Below are 21,840 nucleotides of genomic sequence, written 5' to 3'. Positions count from 1 at the left end.
TCTTTCCTTCCTATTCTTTTTCCCATCCTTTTCTTCCTTGTGTCTTCTGTCTTTCCTTGTCTCCTTCATTCTATCCTTCTTTCCTTTTTTGTTTCGGTACTTTCCTCCCTTTCTTGCATCCAGGCACTCTTTCTTGCATCCAGGCACTGTATCCTTCCTTATTTTGTTCCTGGTGTAGTAAGTCCCTTACTTCTTTCTTCTCTGTTTCTTGTTTTTGGGAATTCCATACTTCCCACTGTAGAGATATCTGCCTGAAATTGTGGTGAACTTTAGAATTTTATATTTTAAAATGGACATAAAGAACTGAGAAAAAGGATTTTGGAAACATCTGGAATTTTTAGATGTTTAGATGCCTTTATTTGAGCATCTGTGAACCTTAGCTGGATTAACACGAACAGGCGAATCTGATCACTAAATGCATTAATGAACAAGTGGACGGGTGCAGCAGGTCTAGGATCAAAGCATGAGGTGGAGTCTGCAGCCGTGAAACTCACCACCTGACTCTCACACCAAATGAGTAGGAACAGGTCAAGCTATTGTACATATGTGGAATGAAGTCAGTGACTGAGTTGTGAAAGGTGAGAGCATATCTTTGTGAATCTGAACCTCTGTCCTTCTCATTGTCCTGTTTACCAAAAGTACTTTTGCTGCTATTATGTACAGAGTCAATCAGATACTATGACATGTAATTAAACAGAAATGCCAAAATGATCAAAGTCATCCTGACAATAGATTATGAAGCTATTCTACACCTAATAACAAATTATTCCTATAGCATTTTGTCTCATTAGTATACTTGTTAGACCAGCATGTATTCGTCTGTCTCAATGTTTGCTCTAAAGATATTCTGCTCTTCATGCTGTGCCACAACCAGCAGAAGGGTTACTGCTCTTTAAGGCCAAAACACATCGGATGCGTCCGACTGTTCATGCTCCAATCTGATTTGCTCAAATCAGAATTAAGTTTATTGCCAAGTAGGTTTGTACTTACAGGGAATTTGACTTGGTGTTGATGGTGCTGACAAAACAAATAGATATATATACAGAAAGCTATATACACGGCAGACTGTGTGTTAATGTAACACAGAAGGTCTGGAGATGCTACATTGGTGTAGCTTGTAAGTCCTGAACGGGGAAGAGAGACAGTGCCCAGTGTCACGGGCGGCTCTTGGCCTTGTTCATAAAACCGGTAGCAGATGGGAAGAAGCTGTTCTTGTGGCGTGAGGTTGTGGTCCTGATGGACCGCAGCCTCCTGCCAGAGGGAAGTTTCTGAAATAGTCCATGACGGGGGTGAAGGAATCAGCCACAATCTTCCTGCACGCCTCAGAGTCCTGGAGGCGTACAGGTCCTGGAGAGATGGAAGATTGCAGCCAATCAGCTTCTCTGCAGACCTGATGACACAGGCTCCTCCTAGAGCTTTCCTTCTACAGAGCACTGGACTTGCCCTATTGAGTATTCACACAAGAGAGCATATACCGGAAATACTGACAGCGTAAATACAAGCCAGTGTGGCAGTTAACACCAAGCTGTAGTTGCTGCCCGAAACTGTTTCATGTTTGACGTGGCCAAACTATTTGTAGATAAACCTCAAAGAAAGTTGCATGCTGTTTCCGTTGTGAGTACAAGTGATTTTTCTTTGTCACTGTATCTCACTTCCTGGCAATTTGATGCATAGGGTCAAGATAAATAGACGCCTGGTCTATCTTTTGTCGGTTGACGACGCAGTCGAGTGGAATCAGGCTGCATGGCCCTGTTCATATTCTGATTGCTAAGAACATCATGCGACTCAATCTTCTGTTGAATTGGATGCCAAATCGGGTCTGGTGTGTTTTGGCCTTCAGCATGAACCCCATTCATGCTTGTGTCTTTCATGTCTGTGTTTCATCACACAATGATCTCAAGAGTCAGCATCACAGAGTAAGAGGGTGTTAATTAATCCAAGCACTTGCTTCCTTGCTAGTCATGAACCTGTGGAGTCTCTCACCTTAAACAAAGTCAACCCTGCTGAGGACTTTGAAGGCCTCCACACAGAAAAACATCTTATAGACTCACCGCAAGAACAGAACCAAAGTTTGCTTTACCCTTATTAGTTGCCTTTACATTGACCTTGATTTTAAAAATAATTATGAAAAAAGTTCTGTAATGCTTCTTGTAAATGCTCCATGGATTATTTTGATGATCCCCACAACCATTCACGTTTAGATGTCGTTGACCATGGCTGCTACATCATGCCCCTTCATCTTTTTGAAGACCACTTTTCAATTTGATAAGAAAACAATATGATGGTTTAGCCACATTGGACACATTATAGTGTCTTGAGATGCTATTTATTCCCTTACAGACTTCTTCTGTTTATACCTTTTTGTCCCACTTCTATGTCTCAGATCATCAAACAAATTCAGTACCAGACAGAATAAATATAAAAATCAGTTTTCAAATGACGCTTTTGTTTATAAAGAGAAAAAAAGCCATTTAAACGTACCTGGCTCCGTGTAACAAAAAAGGTAATTGCTTCTTCTTAAACCCCGTAACTGACTGGGCTTAACCCTCTTGGATACTGTTTTTTTTTTATACTAATAAAGGAAATTATCATCTGAAAAATCTACTTTGTATCTACTCAGTTTATCTTTGCCTGAACTTGAAACTTTATGATTTCAAACATTTTAGTATCAAAATAAATAGAAGAAAACTGACAGAGAAAATACTTTTTTTCACTAAACTCATAATGCCTCTTCAAAAAGAAAACAAAATAATGTCAAGTTTAATAAGACAAAGGATAAGACTGAGATTAAATCCGCAGTTTGTCACATTGAACTGGTAAACCCTCAAAGAGCTCTTTTCTGCCATCATCCAGAGACGCAGCAAAGAAAGCAACTAGAAAGACTCAGTGTTCTGTCTAGAACACAACTGGTGAGAAGCAAGGCACCGTAGTGTCCCAAGAAATGATTGTACCTACATTTCAAAATCAAAACTTCAGGAACATGCCACTTGCTTGTTGCTAATCCATTCCTATCCGGCCACATTGAAGGTGATGCTCGGTGACTGATTTAGTAGCATCAGTTTCTAGTTGCGGCTGTAGCTGAGTAGTTTCCATCCCATGGCAGTGGGAACTCTGACCAGCACAATACATTTATTTCAAGGGCTAAAAACCACTGTCAGTAAAACTCTGTACATCCTGTCTCAGCTTTGAATGCCTTGTGTGATTTACAGTCTGGAATTTTTGTATCAAAAACATTTTTATATAATAAAGTTTTTATTTTAAAGAATTTTATCTGTTGGTTTTTATTGTGTCAGGGTATCCAGAGAGAAACCGTGCACGCACAAGGAGAACATGGAGCCTCCATGGAGAAATATCCCAGGCAGGGATTTAAACCCAGGACCTTCTTGCTGCTACCAATGTGCAGCCCAACAATATATAAACACAGTAAATTATTTGAATTAAGGCAAAAGGACAAAACCAAACTCTTATTCAATTTATTTATATAACGGCTATTCACAGCATTTCATGTTTAGGCTTTTAACTAAATCAATTCTATAAAATCCTCCAGACAGATTGGTTAAAATGTTTTATATGAAGCTGTAGATTGCACCGAGTCACAGACTGTCATGGTTTAGTTTTTGGTTTGGCTTCTGTTTACCATTAGCTTCACTTTTCTTCCTCGTTTGGGTTTTTAGTTAGGTTTTTGACTTTATTTATTGTTAGTTTTCAGTTTCATCGTCCCTTCTCACTCAGCCTTCACTTCGCTCCCTCTGCAGTCAGTCACACCTGTTAGCCATTTACTAATCAATCAATCAGACTCTTTCCACCTGTTAGTTCCCCTATTTAAACCTCCCTCTGTTCCCATTTCCTCACTGGTCCGTCTTCATTCTACACTCTCTCCATGCAAGTCTCCCTGGTTGCCTTTGGAACCTGTTTCTTGTTAAAGGTTAGTGCTGCTATCTGCCTCTGAAGAGCTGTGAACACTGCTACCCATCTCTGTGAAGCTGTGGACACTGACAAAGTCAGAGTGGCTCATGTTACCCTGAGCTATCTCTATAGTTATGCTGCTATAGGCTTAGGCTGCTGGAGGACATCAGGGTCTATTTCTCTCACTCTGCTAAATTCTCCTACTGTTCTTGTTTTTGTTGTATTAGTTGTTGTTACTTCAACTTTTGACTTTATGTTCTGTCTATTTTTTTTCTTTTCATAGTAAGTACACCTTGTCTGGTAGGATTGTTCTGTGAAGGATTCCTGTATCAGTGTGAGCGTCTGTGCTTTTTTTGTCTCTGCTCTGTCGTCTAACCCCCAGTCGGTCGAGGCATCGCTTCATGCATGCTCAGTATGAGGGATTGCTGCAAAGCCATCAACAATGCAGACAACTGTCCATTGTGGCTCTACGCTCTTTCAGGAGTGAATAGTGCTTGTCAAGACAAGTTGCAATCTACTGGATTTCCTTAGATAGGAAATGTTTTGACCATTCGGTATGATTTAATTGCATTTGACTTTGTAAAGTGCCTTGAGATGACATGTGTTGTGAATTGGTGCTATATAAATTTAATTGAATTGAAATGTTCAAAATTAGTTCAGCTAATTTGATCTCATTCCATATTCTTTAGAGGTATATAGCCATGTTATATGCTTATAAAAAGACCAAAACCCATTTGATCATGATAAAATAAGGTTGTATACACCAAGCGTCCATCTTGATAGTGTTTTATTGGTCCTTTTTGATAAATAATACATAGTCTCACTAACTGCGCGATGACCAGATATAAACAGACGTGGCGCCATCTATCGGCAGTTTCGCAGAACTATCATAATGTCGGTTTGCTTAACCTTCCTCTGGTGTTAGCTTTCTGCTGCCATCTGTAGTGTTAGCGGGTCATTTTGGACCTGTGTATTAAATCAGCCATAAAATACCCTAAAAACAATCTTTTATCATCCAATGTTTTCTTAACTCTTGTTTAGCTGGTTGGGCTCCCTTATCAATGAAAAGATTGGTATTAATATTTTTTTGTGGCCCCCTGGGCCTTTGTTTTAACAGCATATCTTCTCCTCATTGTTGCATCCTGTGAATTGGAGATGTGTACTCTGCAAGTCACCACCTCTACACTCAAATGGCTTGACAAGCCTGGACATGTCTCCCTTTGTTTGTTCTTGCAAAAAGGCAAAGAGAAAAGCCCCTAAATGAAGCTCAAGTGGTTGGAGGAAGAGGCTGTTGGTTGACTGTGTGTTCATGATTTAATTTTGGGCATTTTTTATTGTTTTATACTAGAAAATTTTAACCGGGTCACAAATGACCCGAACACCACAAAAGTAATTTTTTTTCACCAGAGCACTTTATAATTTAGTAAAAAAAAAAAAAAAGATTTTACTTTGTTTAAATGGAAGTCCCTGACAAAGTCAAAAAGTTTCAACTCAAAAAACAAATGTATGAAGTGCTTTTATGCATGTTAAAACTCAAAACGGGTCCGTCGGGACCCTAACACCATAGGAAGGTTAAATCATAAATCACATGTAAATGTAATAATAACCGAGCCTAACCCTCTGCAATGCCTTGCAGTAAAGCGGCAGCTCGGTGTGATCTTTCACCCAATTATCAAAACATTGTAGTTCTCTTGCAAAAGCGAACACAGCTAGATTAACTCTTCACACCTTGGTAAAAATGGTGTTTTCGTATCAAACAGTAAACACAAGCCATCATCTACTAAGCACACAATGTGCCAACTACATACTGATGGTATGAATACAAAACACATCTGTCTTTCTCTTTCTCTGTGCACAGATGTCTATTTGAGGTCATACTTTTGTCATAGTGTCATGTAAACATACAAGGATCCAAACTTCAAGTATTGGTGTTTATTCCCACTCATCAAAACCAAGACAAAGTCAGAACTCAAAATAGTGACTTCACAAAAACCAAAAAAACAATCAGCCTACATCATGTCGTCTTTCTGGGTCTGGCCACAAAATTTCGTCCACATCGCATGCGATATCCTCCAGTCCAAGGCACCGGGGAAAATATCTCCTTGAATGCCGTATCCAGGCCTGACAAGATGCCTGGTCAATATCTCCACATGCCTCCTCCATTGCCTGTAAAAGGGCTACCTGTTGACGAGGATGACGGTCGTACACTTTCCAGCGCCAGGCAGAGAAGAACTCCTCGATGGGCTTTAAGAATGGAGAGTATGGAGGGAGGTTGAGTGCCATGAAGAATGGGTGGTCTGTAAACCAGTTGCGGACCAAAGCAGCCCTATGGAAACTAACATTGTCCCATATGATGACATATCGGATATGCTCTAGTCTCTGAACAGTGAGCATGTCATGTAAGGTGTCCAGGAATGCAATAATGTGTGCAGTGTTGTATGGGCCTATGGTTGCATTATGGTGGACAACACCATTTTGGCTTATAGCTGCACACATGGTTATGTTACCACCACATTGTCCTGGGACATTGATGATGGCACGGTGTCCAATAATGTTCCTCCCACGTCTCCTGGTTTTACTGAGGTTAAAACCGGCTTCATCTACAAAAAGTTGCTCATGTCCCATGGCATCTGCTTCTAGTTCCATCACTCTCTGGACAAGACAAAACAAATGCATCACATCAGGCCCATGCACAGCACTACAGTATGCACTTCCAAATTCAGAACCAATGACACTATAGCTTACCTGCACATAGTCATATCACAGCTGCTTTACACGTTCTGTGTTTCTCTCGAAAGGAACTCTGTAAATTTGCTTCATTCTTATTCTGTGGCGCGCAAGCACACGACTTGGTGCAGAAATGCTTACACTGTGTATATTTTGAAAGATGCTGTCATTATCAATTATGCGCTGCTGTATTTCGTGCAGTCTTATTGCATTATTGGCAATCACCAGGTTCACTATATGGGTCTCTTGCTCTGGAGTGAACATTCTTCCTCTGCCCCCAACATCTGGACGTCTAGCAATTCTGTAAATTTCAGTATTTTTGCATGTATGGTACTGTTGTATTTCTCATTAGAGTATGGCAGTGCTACAAAGTACTTACCTATTCTCATTTCGAAATGTCCTAATGATGCTTGCCACAGTGTAGTGGCTCAAATTAGGCCGAACCCGTTGGCCAGCTTCCCTCAGGGTCATCCCACGGTTGATGGCATGGTCAACTATTGTAGCTCTGATGTCATCAGTTATTCTATTTCTTACTCTTCTTACCCTTCCTTTTTCCCCTCCTCATCCTCTTCCTTCTTCTCCTAGTCCTCTTCTTCTAACTTCCTCTAACCCTCTTGCTTGTTCAACTCCATGTCCTCTCCCTCGGCCTCCTCTGATTCTCACTCTTCTCACTCTTACTGCTCCATCCATTGTACTCCACACAGACAGCTTACCTGTGGCTTATTTATAGTGCTTAGGCTGATTGCAAAGTGAACTAATTATCTAAAACAGTTTTCACATGTGAAAGTGTGCCAGACAGTTGGCAAAATAGTGTTAATGATAGCCATACATGTGTATAATTTTGCTAGGAGTGTGTAGGAAATTTGGTAATTGAGTGTAAGCAGTGAGTTGTGTTTAAAGTTCTGCAAAAAGAGTGTTGTGCAGTGAATTGTGCCTGCAGTTTTGCAAAATGTGTGTTACAAAATTGCAAACTGTGTGCAATGCAGTGTTTGTGCTTTTAGTTTTGCACACTCAGTGAGTGGTTTTGCTATACGTATTAATAGTTTTAGAAATTGTGCTACAAGAATCACGATTAGCGCTTAAGCATTCAGAAAAAACTGTAATACATTGTTGAACTTGAGGAGAAGTTGTCACTCCTTATTCTATGTGTGTGTAGTGTTTGCTGTTAAAAGAACGGCAGTGCTCAAATCACTCTTTCAACTATTGTCCTAATATCAGCAGTTTGGGCTCATATTCACTGGACAATACCTAACAAAGGGTTATTTATTAAACATTAAATAACTTAAAAATATGCGTAATGGAAGAACAATGTTCCTTGGCCTTCATGATGATGTTTCCTCTCTAATGTTGTCTAACAAACCTCTTAGGCCTTGAAAGAATAGCTGCTCTTGAACGAACATTAAATCACACACGGGAAGACTATATTTACTAATTAGATGACTTATGAAGGTAGCTGGCTTCACTTGATTTAAAACACGGTTATCTGTTTTGATTCTGGCCGGCTGTCTTCTCCCTCACTCTGCAGCTCTTAATTATTATTGATCAGTTCCACGTGTTATCCTCTAGTAGAGACCCCTTCAGTTCATACCCTGCACCTGTTCAACTGCCTCTGTATACTGGGCTTCTACAATCTGTTGCTGCCAGAATATTGAAAACTCTTCAGTGAGTAGATGTCCAGCATTTGTCTTTGCCTGACTAACAAGTTACCAACATGGTCTTGCCTATCTCCTCTCAGACGCAGCGTTGACTTCCTGCATTCTGGATTTAGACCTGGACTCTCATCGACCACAGACCCTCCCTAGCCCTAGACTTCTGTCAGCAACCAAGGCCAGGCCACAGATCCTGCCCTGCGTTACGCCATCGCGCCTGACCAGATCAGTGTCTGCCTAATGTTGCCTGTGTGCCCCTGTCTAGAACTGTCAATTTTTTCTGTATCAGGGCTTGTTCCTTTCAAAAATAAAACCTTTTAGACACAAACACCCTTTCTGGCTCAAATGTTGGGTTCTCTTCACACAGTCATGTTGAACCTTCTTCAGTGCATTAGCTCCTTTCCTGCCTGTGCTAATCCTGTTTGTATCCAGAGCCACCAAAGCACAATGACTCTGCAGACGGCCTGTGTACATTCTGTACTTGTGTAAAATGTGACAGACTGGCTGCATGTGATCTGACCCAGCCTGAAAAACCTGCTTATTTATAACAGGCCTTTCAAGTATCTCTGGGGGTGTTTAACGACAGTGAGTGTTCATGTTCTGATGTCATGATTAGTAACGATTGTCTGTAAGGCTTTTTGTTTGTATTCGATGTACAAATGCACTCTGGTTTCATCAGGTTACCTAACACACGGTTTCAAAATATGAAGTTGATGTTGAAAATCTTCAAAGGTGAGGAGAAGTGGACAAACTTTGCTTCTTTTTTTTTTTTTTTTTTATGAACAGACCAGGGGTCACTAAAAGTGACATAACTGGTCCTGGGTGGAAGATGATTGTCTGAAAGTAAATGTGTAATGAGTTGTAGATGTTGACACAGTGTGACAAAAACATTTTCGTCCTGCCCACTTTAAAACATAGACTTATGACACATAAAATTGCGCTGTCAGCAACAGTGTGTTCCTTCAGTCACCCTGACTTACTGGACTGTCAGAAGGCAGAAGGGGTTGAACTGCTAACATGTCAGTCAATCTGGCGGGCAACATTTTGGTAACTGGGACCAGCAGAGGTATTGGTTTGGAATTGGTCAAACAGCTGGCAGAAAAGACGGGAAAAGAAGCTCACATTTATGCAGGTTGCAGAGACCCTGAAGGGAAGAGAGCCAAGGTAAAGTACATTCTTCTCATATTTTTCACATTCCCTACAAACACACATATGCGTCTACTCATACAACAGCTTCAGAACATTTTAAGGATTCTTTATGAGGATATAGGTTCATCACTGGTTCTCTTCCAGGCATTTGCAGTCTTGTGGTGCTGAGGAGACAAATTGTTAATATTGATGATATATATCTAATCCAAGCTCTCAGAGATCTCCTCATGTACTATTGTACATTATAAGTTATATTAAATGTAGAGTGGATTATTTTTCCCCAAAATGTAGGAAAGAAATGCCACCGTCACTTTTTGAATAACTGTACGCATGCGTCGCGGGCATCTTGTGGTCATACAAGCAGATTGGTAACGCTTGAATTGTTTACTTGTATGAGTCAAATAGTGAACAGATCTGTCCTGAATATCGCCTCAACAGACAATAATATGGCAACAACAAAGCTCTGCTCGAGTGACTAGCGATATGAGGATCGTGATAATATTAAAAAGGAGTTCCCCCCCCCCATTGATTTTCCAAAACCTCGTAGGATTGCAGAGAGTTGTCTGTCTTAACTATGAAATCTGACCAAAAACACCTAAATGTGCTCTCTACATTTTCTTGGTCTACGTCCAGACCTGAAACCAGCTACTGTAGCATCTGGGCAGGTAGGCTACATTCATTTGGCATTTTCTCAGTGGATTTAAAATATAATCCATGAGGGGTGTTCATGTGAGCTTCTGTGTCCGCTCATTGTAAATGATTTTGGGCTTGTTTTTGTCTGAAGTCACTTAGAACTTTTGTGAGTCAGCAGTTTCAGTTTCTTGGGGTTGTTTCAACACGTGCAGTCGCTTTTTTGGGCTTCGCTTTTTCCAGACAGAACGACCTTTTCTGGTTATTGCGCCGCTCACCCCCCCCCCCTTTCCCCTCCAACAACTACTTTTACGAGCAGGAAAATTCAGTGTGTATAAATACGTTAAATACATGCATTTGTGGCGAAGTTTTCTTGCTGGTGTTTCGCTTCATTTCATGGTGTGTGTGTGTGTGCGTGTGTGTGTGGGTGGGTGACACGGGATCTGAGTGTCACCCATTTTCTGCAATAAGCTCTATAATAATTTTAATAATACATACATACACGTGTGTGTATATATATATATATATATATATATATATATATATATATATATATATATATATATATATATATATATATATATATATATATATAAATTAGTGTTAGCTGTAATTCTATACCGATTCAGCTAGTTTCTTCCTTGGGTTTGATCTGTTGTGAGAGGATAGAACAGCCTCTCCTACCTATCTACTAATATTGCTTTCTTTCTGCTCATTCTGAACCCTCTACATTTCAACCAACGTTTAAGATGTCCTATGCTGGTTGTCTTGATTGAAGCAGGTTGAAATTAAGCTCCTGGGACGTTGTCATCTTCCAAAAATGGCTAGTATCGCGGCTGTTGCCAACGTAATCTGCACTCTTTCTGTCTGACCAGCTGGGAAACCGCGCTGTCTCTGGAAAAATGTGATGTCATTGAGAAATGCCCCATTGGAGCTGACGTTTCATCATGGCTGCCATCTTGGATGGGTCTCTAACGCTGACCCAGTGCATTTATTTGTAATGATGAAGCTGTTTGCCCAACTAAAATAAATCACAACTCCCGATTTCACCCGATTTTCACACGGTTTGATTTTTTTACAAACAGCAGTGATGTAGTCATGATACAGGACATTGTCACACATAAAAAAACTTGTTTATTTAACAAAGACAGACATATGGTATAGCATGCTATCAAATATGTAAATACATGCTTTCATGATGAAATACCTTGTTTTATGCTCTAAAACAAAGACATGTTTAAAAGAATGCCAGAGCTCAAATAACCCTTTCAACTATTGTCCTAACATCAGTTGTTTGTCCGATATTCACAGGACAATACCTAACAGACCGAGAATTATTTATTACTCATTAAATAACTTAATACTGTGCATAATAGCACAACATGGTTTCATTTATATGTCACCAACTGTTGATCTTTACTTCTTACTCTTTGTGTTCTTCAGGATGTGAGGGACCTGGCCACTCAGTTTCCTGGAAAAATCACCATAATCAAATTAGGTAAGCACAACACTCACTAAAAACAAATGCAGTGAATTTACCAATCTACTTTTATGTAATCACATGTTTATTTTTCACGTCAGTGACCAGATATGTATTAAAAACATGCAATAATTTTGAAAGATAACAGAATGCAGTGTAAAACTATGTACAAGTGCATACTCCTTGCACACTCTTGTTATTTGGGTTATTCGATTAAAAAAACAACACTGGGATTTTAATGTGCCAATTTTAGTAATTTGTTTTCAATCTTCTGGGTGGGTTTATAAGGTTGTTCAAGGATGTGATGCAACAGCACATAGTCATTGAGCAAGAGGTGGGACGCACACTTGACAGGCTTCCAGGGCAACATAGAGACACACAGGACATGTACCCAATGGACGTATAGAGAGACTAATTAACCTTACATGTCAAGCTTTTGTGGGATTTTAATGATAAATAAGTTAAAATGGTGATTATTATTATAGCACTTTGTAAAGTTGGCTTTGATAAATGTATACCAACAATAATAAATCACATACAGTCAACACAGCTTACAAAATCCTGGGGAATGTTCTAACAGATTTGGATACCCAAATATTTAATTTTACAATTCAACAACATTGGGAAATTCAAGTAATATCACTAAATAATCAATACTCCAGAAAAGACTTTTTACATTGGCAAACATTTTTTAATCAAAACTTTTATTTCTGAGGAGCAGTAACTTAGGACACCCTTATAGTTCAAAGCCTTCAGCTGATCCAAAATGCTGCAGCAAGAGTTCTGATGAAAATCAACAAGAGGGATCATATTTCTCCTATTTAAGCTTCCCTTTATTGGCTTCCTGTTAAATCAAGAATAGAATTTAAAATTCTTCTTCTAACGTATAAAGCCCTTAATAATCAAGCTCCATCATATATCAGAGCTCTGATTACCCCGTATGTTCCTAACAGAGCACTTCGCTCTCAGACTGCAGGTCTGCTGGTGGTTCCTAGAGTCTCTAAAAGTAGAATGGGAGGCAGATCCTTTAGCTATCAGGTTCCTCTCCTGTGGAACCAACTCCCAGTTTTGCTCCGTGAGGCAGACACCATGTCTACTTTTAAGACTAATCCTAAAACTTAAAAACAATTAAATGTGGTCTATTAAATATAAGGTCTCTCCCTCCAAAGACTTGGTTAGTTAATGGATTGATTTCTGATAAACAGATTGATTTGTTTTGTCTCACAGAAACCTGGCTACAAGAGGACTACGTTAGTATAAATGAGTCAACTCCCTCCAATTATTCAAATTTCCACATTCCCAGATCTGTGGGAAGAGGAGGAGGAGTGGCAACCATCTTTCAGTGTGATTTATTAATTAGTCCCAGGCCAATTAATAACTACAGTTCTTTTGAACATTTAACCTTCAGTTTCCCTCATCCAAACTGCAAAGTAATAAAATCTCTTCTGTTTGTTGTTTTGTATCATCCACCAGACCCTTACACTCAGTTTTTGGATCAGGTGTCAGACTTCTTATCTGATTTGGTGTTAAATACTGATAAGGTTATTATAGTGGGTGATTTTAACATCCATGTTGACACAGAATGTGATAACCTTAGTGTAGCCTTTAAAACTATCCTAGATTCAATTGGTTTTGCTCAAAATGTGCATAAACCGACGCACTCTTGGCTCCATACTTTAGACCTTGTGCTGACATATGGCATTGATTGTTAAGAATTAACAGTATTTCCTCACATCCCTGTCCTATCTGATCATTTAATAACATTTGAGTTTAATCTAACTGAGTTCTCCACCCCCAAAAGAGGGTTCCATTATAGTAGATCTTTATCGGATAATGCTGTATCAAAACTTAAAGAGTCTGTCCCCTTTTTAATATCCTCCGTATTGCAGAAATGCCCTGTAGATGGCAGCAATGTTGTTTCTTCCAATTCACAAATAGATGTCTTTGTAAACGGTATGACTTTGTCATTGCGTTCTGCATTAGACAATGTAGCTCCCTTGAAAAAGAAGGTGATTATTCACAGAAAGCTGGCTTCCTGGTTTAATTCAGAGCTGCGTTCCTTGAAGCACAATGTTAGGAAATTGGAGAGAAAATGGCGCTCTACACACCAAGAGGAATCCTACCTAATCTGGAGGGACAGTCTATTGTTGTATAACAAGACCCTTCGCAGAGTTAGAGCAGCATATTTTTCATCATTAATTGAAGAGAATAAGAATAATCCTAGATTTCTCTTCAGTACGGTTGCCAAACTTACCCAGAGCCACAGCTCTGTTGATCCATCCATTCCCTTAGCTCTTAGCAGTAATGATTTTATGGGATTCTTCATAAATCAAATTGATTCCATTAAAAATAAAATAATTGGCATCCTCCCAAACATAATTACCTCGTCCTCAGTAAGTGAGGCAGCATTGGAGGAATCCTTAGAACCTGCGCAGTGTCTGAACTGTTTAAAAGCAGTAGAGCTTTCTGAGCTATCTAAAATTTTAGCTTCATCTAAACCTTCTACCTGTATGTTAGACCCAATCCCAACCAAGTTGTTTAAGGAGGTATTCCCTCTGACCAGTGGTCCTATTTTAGACATGATTAATCAATCCCTGGTAAATGGATATGTACCACAGGCTTTTAAAGTAGCTGTTATTAAACCTTTACTTAAGAAACCACCTCTTGATCAAGATGAGTTAGTAAATTACAGACCTATATCTAATCTTCTATTCTTATCTAAAATTCTTGAGAAAGTAGTTGCTAATCAACTATGTGAACATTTACAAAGTAATGACCTACTTGAGGAGTTTCAGTCAGGCTTCAGAGCTCATCATAGCACTGAAACAGCTCTGGTGAAGGTCACTAATGACATTCTCATGGCCTCAGATAATGGACTTGTGTCTATACTTGTCCTGTTAGATCTCAGTGCTGCATTTGATACAGTTGATCACAATATTCTCCTACAAAGACTTGAACATACTGTAGGGATTAAGGGGAAAGCATTAGGCTGGTTTAAATCTTATCTGTCGGACAGATTCCAGTTTGTTCATGTTAATAATAAATCTTCCTCAAACTCTAGGGTCACCTGTGGAGTACCACAGGGTTCAGTCCTTGGACCAATTCTATTTACTATATATATGCTTCCGATTGGCAAAATTATCAGACAGCATAGGATTAATTTCCACTGTTATGCTGATGACACTCAGCTATATTTCTCCATGAATCCTGATGAATCCAATCAGTTACTTCGACTGCAGTCATGTCTTGATGACATCAAAAGCTGGATGACTTTAAATTTCCTGCATTTAAATTCTGACAAGACAGAAGTTGTAATCTTTGGGCCAGAGTCTTCAAAAAAATAAATAAATAAACAATATATATATATATATATATATATATATATATATATATATATATATATATATATATATATATATATATATATATATATATATATATATATATATATAGTAAAAAGCATATATAGTATAGAAGGATGATGACTTAAGGTTGTTTCGTTGCCACCGGCTGTGAGCACCTTGCTGTCATGGTTTTGAAAGGACCATTATCTCTCCTGAATACCAAAGTGTTCTAGGGTTATGTAAGACCACCTGTCTGACAGGCAGCTTTGCTAAAATGGCATTGGTCATAATTTAGTGATTGTAAGACATCAACCAAATATCTACAGGAGAAAGAATGACAAAGACAAGTCTGGAGCTTGGCCTGATGAAAATGCTGTGGTGGGAGCAGAGGAGAGCCTCAGCAGAACATTTAGCCAAAACTCTAAAACAATGAGAAAGGTAGAATCAAGCAGTTGTTCATAGGAACACATAACTCAGTTAAGTGTTATAGATTAGGTTTATTTTCATTTTGTTTTGACAAAAACAAAATGCCCTTCAAGAGAGGGTGTACAATTGTTAAACATGGCTGTCTATTCCTCATTAGAATGTACAAGTAATACCACATCCCCAAAACCGAAGAAAGGAAACACACATCCATTCAAACAGACAAATGCATCCCTCCCTTCCAAATGCATCAACCATTTTGACCCTTTCTTCTTTCAAGACTTTTTTTCCTTTCACTTCTAGCAATTTCTTGTCAGTCAAGCAGATTTTGCTTGAGTGACGATGAACAGGGAGCTTCAGAAATAAAAAAAAAAACAAATATCAAATGCAAGGCTGCTATTTTAGATTAGTGGTTATCAGTGAAATACTGGAACAAAACATATCAGAACATAGCAGCCCAAACAGAGCGGTTAGATACAGAAGGATTCTGTACAGAAGTCCTGTTCAGTGAACATGAACAGAGTCCCGCTGACTCCCATGTGTGATTTCACTGCCAAAACGAACAAGAACTGTATGTGCCTGTGAAGATTCTCAGTTATCTGGGTCATGGCAACAGCAAACAGCCTTCAATCGGAGGCAACCAGACTTTCGTTCAGTTTTTCTGAAATGTTTTGACACCTATTCAGTGGTCTGTCAATTCTGGCAGCTCGCACTTGAGCAACTTGCAGTTGGAGTGCTGCCGTTTTTAAGGACATGGCGGCCCATCCTCCTAGGTGCATACTAAAGGTGCTGGACACATCTGCATCATTTATGGTCCATGCTGTTCAGGAATTGTTAACAATTTCTTGATCACTATGATCTTTTTGGGCCGAATCCTAAAGATGTCTATATTTACGAACCTCCGCCCTAAGCAGCACTTGCTTGTCTGCCAGGTATTTCCATGCGGGACTGTCTGAGTTGTTAGGAATTTTCCTAGATGCGCGGAACGCAAACTTTTGGCCTTGTGGAAGGGAGTGGAAGCCAAAATAAAGTAATATGGCCATGCAAATATTGGGGATGCATCAAGCATAATCTATGCTTTAGTGAGATGCAAATGAGTGACCCACTGTCCTGGGTTGTTAGAATCTATTGCTTGGTGTGAGTGGAGTACTTGGTCACCTGAATGATGATGAGATTGCTGATGTAATCTCTTTGGAATATGTTAAAGGACTCAGTTGTACACACTGTGGAGTTGGAAGCGCAATCCTCCCCTTTTGGCTTGTGGCCTACAGCCCCACAAGCCACAAAGGCGTTGGTCTGTCAATAAAGTTGGTTCCAAGTACTTCAAGTGTTGCTGAACTCATCAAAGTGAAATGATTTCCCAGCTGAATAACCTCCTGTCCATTTGCAGACATGTCAGATGAAGACAGTATGTCAGCTGCTTTCCAGACAGTCAGCCGGCAGATAGAACCTGCTGGGTTGAACCTCCTCATTAACAACGCTGCTATCAACAAACCAGATGCTCCAGCATCAATGTTAGCCACCAGGAAACAGGACATGATGGAGGTGTACGAAACCAACGTTACCGGACCCTTTATCCTCACAAAGGTTGTTTTTTTACACCAATATTCATATCTGTTTAGTTTTATAGACTCAGTTCAAATCAAGTATTTACAGATACTGTATGAAAAGTGTCTGAACACAATATCTGACAAAACGTTTCCTGTTTTAGGTCAGTTAGAATTAGGAAAATTACTATGCCAGAATAATACAATATTTTAACAGAACATTTATAGAGATTTCTTTAAATTCAACAATGGCCATACATTTTCCTTGGTTTCATAGAATTGCCTCTCAGAATGTATGACTTTAGTCAAAAGCTTTAGGTATGCTTTACAGAATTGTTTGCTAGAATTTTGGCCCATTTCTCTTTACAGAACTGATAGAACAGTTTTGTAGGCTGAGTTGCTCACAGACACATTGCAAGCTCTTCCCACCTTGTTTCTAACAAATTGTGTCTTTGTACATGATTTTTTAGTTTGGTCTGGGTCTTGTTCATTTGGAAATTGGCAGGTTGAGGAACTGCTCCTTGAGGTCACACCTTGTGTCCTGGTAACTCAACACCAGGCAGACCAAACTGGCACCTAGCTGGGTTCACGATCAGGCCGTGCTCACTGTGCCGAACAAATGGCTTACGGAGGTGCACCTTATGTTCTGCCACTGAGGTACTAGCCACCAGGATATTGTCCAAATAGACATACAAGAATGGCATACCCTGCAGAACTGAATCTATAAGATGCTGGAATGTCTGTGCTGCGTCTTTAAGGCTGAAGGGCTTCTGTAAAAACTCAGAAAGACCAAAAGGAGTGATAACTGCGGTTTTGAGTACATCTAATGGACATCCAGGAACCTGGTGGTAGCCCCGCACTAAACTCACCTTCAAAAAAAAAGTTGCCCCAGCCAGATGGGCAGAAAAATCTTGAATGTGAGGGACTGGTTTCCTGTCATTACATTAAAGCACCTAAAATCCCCATAGTGTCACCAGACCCATCAGCCTTGGGAACCATGTGCAAAGGAGACACCCACGGGCTTTCGGAGCAGAGCACAATGCCGAAAAGCACCAAACTCCTGATATGCTGTAACTAACTTAGAAGTATCTAGACAAGCACATATGGAACTCATTTCAACCAGCTAAGTCACTTCCATCTTTCCAGGTTTTTCTTCCTCTTCTGCAGAGAGCTGCAAAGACAAACGACGAAGGTAGTATCTTTCTCATTTGCATGCATGTGTTAGAAAACTCTAGCCAAGACATCCGGAGAACATCTTATCATTATTTAATAATTTTCGACATGCTTTTTTTCAATCATTTTATATCAGGTGATCCAATGTCCTGCAGAAGGTCAGCTGTCATCAACATATCCACTCTATTGTCATCCATGGAGAGGTGTCCAGAAACCTTTCAGTCTGCACAGATGTACCCCTACAGGACCAGCAAGGTAATGACTCTCACTATGGGTCACTGGGGTCCCTTTGTAAATAATTCTTGGTTGAAAAACATCAATGACTTTAACATCCTGGCATAATGTGTTGCTTTTTGAGAAAGTTTTATACTACGTCAGAAAGGTTCTAATTAAGTAATTTCCTGTTTCTTCAAATTTGGCAGTAATCAGGCCTTGTTGAATGTATTAACACTGAACTCAGCTCTTTTGTCAATTCAAAGTTTACCCATGATTTAACATGGACGTTAATCACATTTTCATATAGGGCCAAGGTAGGTTTAGATAGCTTTTTTTCCCCTTAATAAGTGAAATCTTCATTTATTTTTTATTCACTCCGATTATCTTTGTGTGGAATTTTTTTCTTTTTTTGTTGAACTGAAGCAATTAGGTGAGACAGGGAGAAATCAGAAGGCACCTGGAATTTACTATTTGTAATGTTGAAATATATTAATAATGTAACAATGATGTAACAAAATTTCAAAGGGTTTTAAAACTTTTGCAGGAAAAAATTTTCGACTGTTGTGATGTTTCAGGCAGCACTGAACATGCTGACTCGTTGTCAAGCTGAAGACTTCAGAATCCATAACATCATGGTGACGGCCATCCACCCAGGCTGGGTTCGTACGGAGATGGGTGGAGAACAGGTCAGGACATGTAAACTGAAAGTGCTTTTTTTAGGTGATGAAAGATGAATTCAGAACTAAAGCCAGGTCTACATTTTTGTCGTAAATGATGGAGCTCACCTTGTAAAAAGTTTGTTGTTGCTTAGTAGCTTCTGCTTCATGTCAGGTAACACAAATGTGTTCAATGGGTAGAGTCGTTGATTGCAATTTTTAAGTTGTTGGTTAGATACTAGCTTCCTCCAGTTACATGTTGATGTGCCCCTGAGCAAGGCCTGTAAGTCCAAATTGCCTAGAGATTTGTGTGGTGGCGTATGAATGTGTGCATTTGTGAATGTGATTGGCTGAATGCAGCTCTGGTGTAAGGCACTTTGATTGAAAAAAACTACAATAGCTTTATAAATTTAGTCCATTTGCCATTTATTCATTTATTCCTTACTCACTGATATTACTTAGATATAGCACAATAACTAGTTTTAAATTTTTCTATTTCTATTTTTTTATTTGCGATCAAGGAACATTTCAGTATCACATCTTGACCAAGAGGCTGAGTTAGGACAAAAAATGTAATTAAATACTGTTTTTTTCCTGGTTGCTTTCCCCCAAAGGCCCCTCTGACCACCCAGGAAAGCGTAGCTGGAATGCTCAGTGTGATATCAACACTAAGCAACAAAGACACAGGAAAGCTTCTGGACGGCGAGAGCAATGCAATCCCCTGGTAGTCATTCTGAGCACTATGCCAAATTAAATTACAAACGGCTTCACAATAAAAAGTTTTTATCACTTGTATCTGTGTTGTAAAAGTACATATCTGAATGATGTTTAATAAAGTCAAACTGAGATCATGATTCAGCAGCTTAATTACTCACCCTATGCAGCAATGATTCAGCTCCCTGCCAGTTTTGACATCATCTCCTTGACTGTGGTGCTTGATTTCTTTGAGGTTTGCACTCATTAGTTCTTGCACAGCTCTTTGACGGTTCCACATCTGGACTAAAACAGGGCAATGCTTTGATTTTTCTTTCCCAGGTTTTCTTTTTAGGATTTTTGTATTCAAAGAAACTGTGCTTCAAAGTGCTTTCCTGTCCTGTACCCTTAACATAAAGCTTCTACCACTTTCTGATATCAATCTGAGAAAAGTTTGCCCAACTCCTCACGTTGTGCAGGGAGAAGTTTGGGGAGTATTTTCCTGGCCCATTTTTAGTCACCTCACTGCATCTCAATAAAATCAAGATCTGGGTTTTAACTCTGCTCGGGACTTTTCATTTTTTTATTCTCCTTGGTGGTTGTCTGACTGATATATTTCAAGTTTAAAGGGAGTTGTTTGCTATAAGGAAGCATTCTATTATATACTGAATCACTGATAAGTAGATTTGCAATGAAGACTGACAACGAAAAGCTCAGAGAAAAAACAAGTCCAGCAAAGCTATCCACTGCTAGCTTTGCTAGCAAGCTGGAGCAAACACCACGGCTGCTGTCAACAATTTTTTGATATTAATAAGGGCCTGCTCCTGCTTATTTCTGAAACCCCGTCTTACCCTAGTTTAAGATTTGGCAGTAAAGGAGAAACAATTATCAGAGGCAAACATTTAAAATATGCATATTTAATTCATTTGGAATTCCAAAGGAGACACAAACTTACGTTACCCTTTCGCCGTATTCAGTATATTTACCTGGCCTCCTACCCCATAGTGGTGCAAGCGATTCTATCTGCTTTACACTACCCTGAATAATACATCTTTTAAAAGACTGCCCCTCCTGGTTAGTTTGGGGGGGGGGGCAGACATTGAGGCTCCCCGCTCTATCTGCTTTCAAAACAAAGAAACTCTTCTCCTTAAGGGGATACATGCAATATGGCTGATTTAATGCTCAAACCGTCCGATCAGGGGTCAAGGCAGATGACCTCCAAAACCGTAAACTAGCTCTCAAAACATCCTGAAAACTGTGTGTTTTCTTTGCCCTCAAAGGGGAGACACAGTTTAGAGGCCAGGAGTACCTTATTACTTTCCAAAAAAATGCCTGATTAATATAACAACTAACGATATTTTCCACAACAACATGCATAATTATTTTGGTGCAAACGCTGATAATGGAACTGAAGTGGAATTTCCTCCTCTGCCTGTGACATCCTCCAAGCCTCTAGTAGAGAAAGAAATGAAGATATGCAGCACTGAAACAACCATCCTTTCAAAATTGGCATCACTTAACCTCTCGGACGCTTTGAAAAAGTTGCTCAGTAGTGCTATTGTTATTGCTGAGGCAAAGGAGGGCAATCAAGCAATCAAAAACCCAAATATAAATGTCTTATATCCTATGTTTAAATCTTAAATGTCAGTCTTTAATCTACTAATTAACCATACCCCTTCTGATTTACAGAGCTATGCCCTGGGGGCGTGGCCATGAGTTAACTCGTTGATGGGGTGTGATAATTACCATGTTTTTTGAGGATTTAATCTGTCCGTCTGTCTGTCTGTCTGTCTGTCTGCCTACCTACCTACCAATAGATATCTATACATAGCTGTTTTAGCTGTATATAAGATTTTGTTTAAGAATCAAGATTTAAATCTAAGATTTAAGATATGTATTTAGAAAAAATATTTATATTACATGAGCAATGAGCGAAATTTCACCACTAGGTGTGCTGCGTAGCTCTGTCTGAAGATCAAAACAAGATGTGTGGCAAGCCACGCACCTTGTTTTGTCTCCTTCTTATCTTATAAAGAAGCTTTCTTCCTGCTTCTCTGTGAAGGCGGACGCTTTTCTCTTCTCTCCTCTCCACCTCTTTTTCCCCTTTTGCTCCCCCGTTTCCCTGCCTGCTTCTATCAATCTTTCTTGGAGCCTCTTTTTACATATCTTCCAAATTGTAAAATATGGATCTGGTGAGCTGGACTCTCAATGCAGTTGATCACATTTTCTCAACGAGAAGACTGGGTG

The 21,840-nt window shown here is 39.5% G+C and overlaps 1 protein-coding gene across 2 annotated transcripts; it reads left to right on the top strand.

Annotated features, from left to right (window-relative positions):
• The first annotated feature begins 3,836 nt into the window (after nucleotides 1–3,836).
• On the top strand, nucleotides 3,837–19,754 carry zgc:158868 (SDR family oxidoreductase). 2 transcript variants are annotated; one of them, XM_036130899.1, is made up of 7 exons: nucleotides 3,837–3,925; nucleotides 11,505–11,559; nucleotides 16,699–16,895; nucleotides 18,002–18,047; nucleotides 18,165–18,283; nucleotides 18,820–18,930; nucleotides 19,515–19,754. In XM_036130899.1, exons 1-7 carry the CDS (start codon nucleotides 3,881–3,883, stop codon nucleotides 19,626–19,628), a joined length of 687 nt encoding a protein of 228 aa, XP_035986792.1. In that variant the 5' UTR covers nucleotides 3,837–3,880; the 3' UTR covers nucleotides 19,629–19,754. The 2 variants fall into 2 exon arrangements, with proteins under 2 accessions (XP_035986792.1, XP_035986790.1); XM_036130897.1 differs by lacking the exon at nucleotides 3,837–3,925 and adding an exon at nucleotides 9,181–9,446.
• Nucleotides 19,755–21,840: the final 2,086 nt, after the last annotated feature.

Source organism: Fundulus heteroclitus, unplaced genomic scaffold (assembly GCF_011125445.2).
Source record: "Fundulus heteroclitus isolate FHET01 unplaced genomic scaffold, MU-UCD_Fhet_4.1 scaffold_39, whole genome shotgun sequence".
Taxonomy (NCBI): Eukaryota; Metazoa; Chordata; class Actinopteri; order Cyprinodontiformes; family Fundulidae; genus Fundulus; species Fundulus heteroclitus.
The sequence above is the reverse complement of the archived record's forward strand: the minus strand, read 5'-3'. Positions and strand labels throughout refer to the sequence as shown.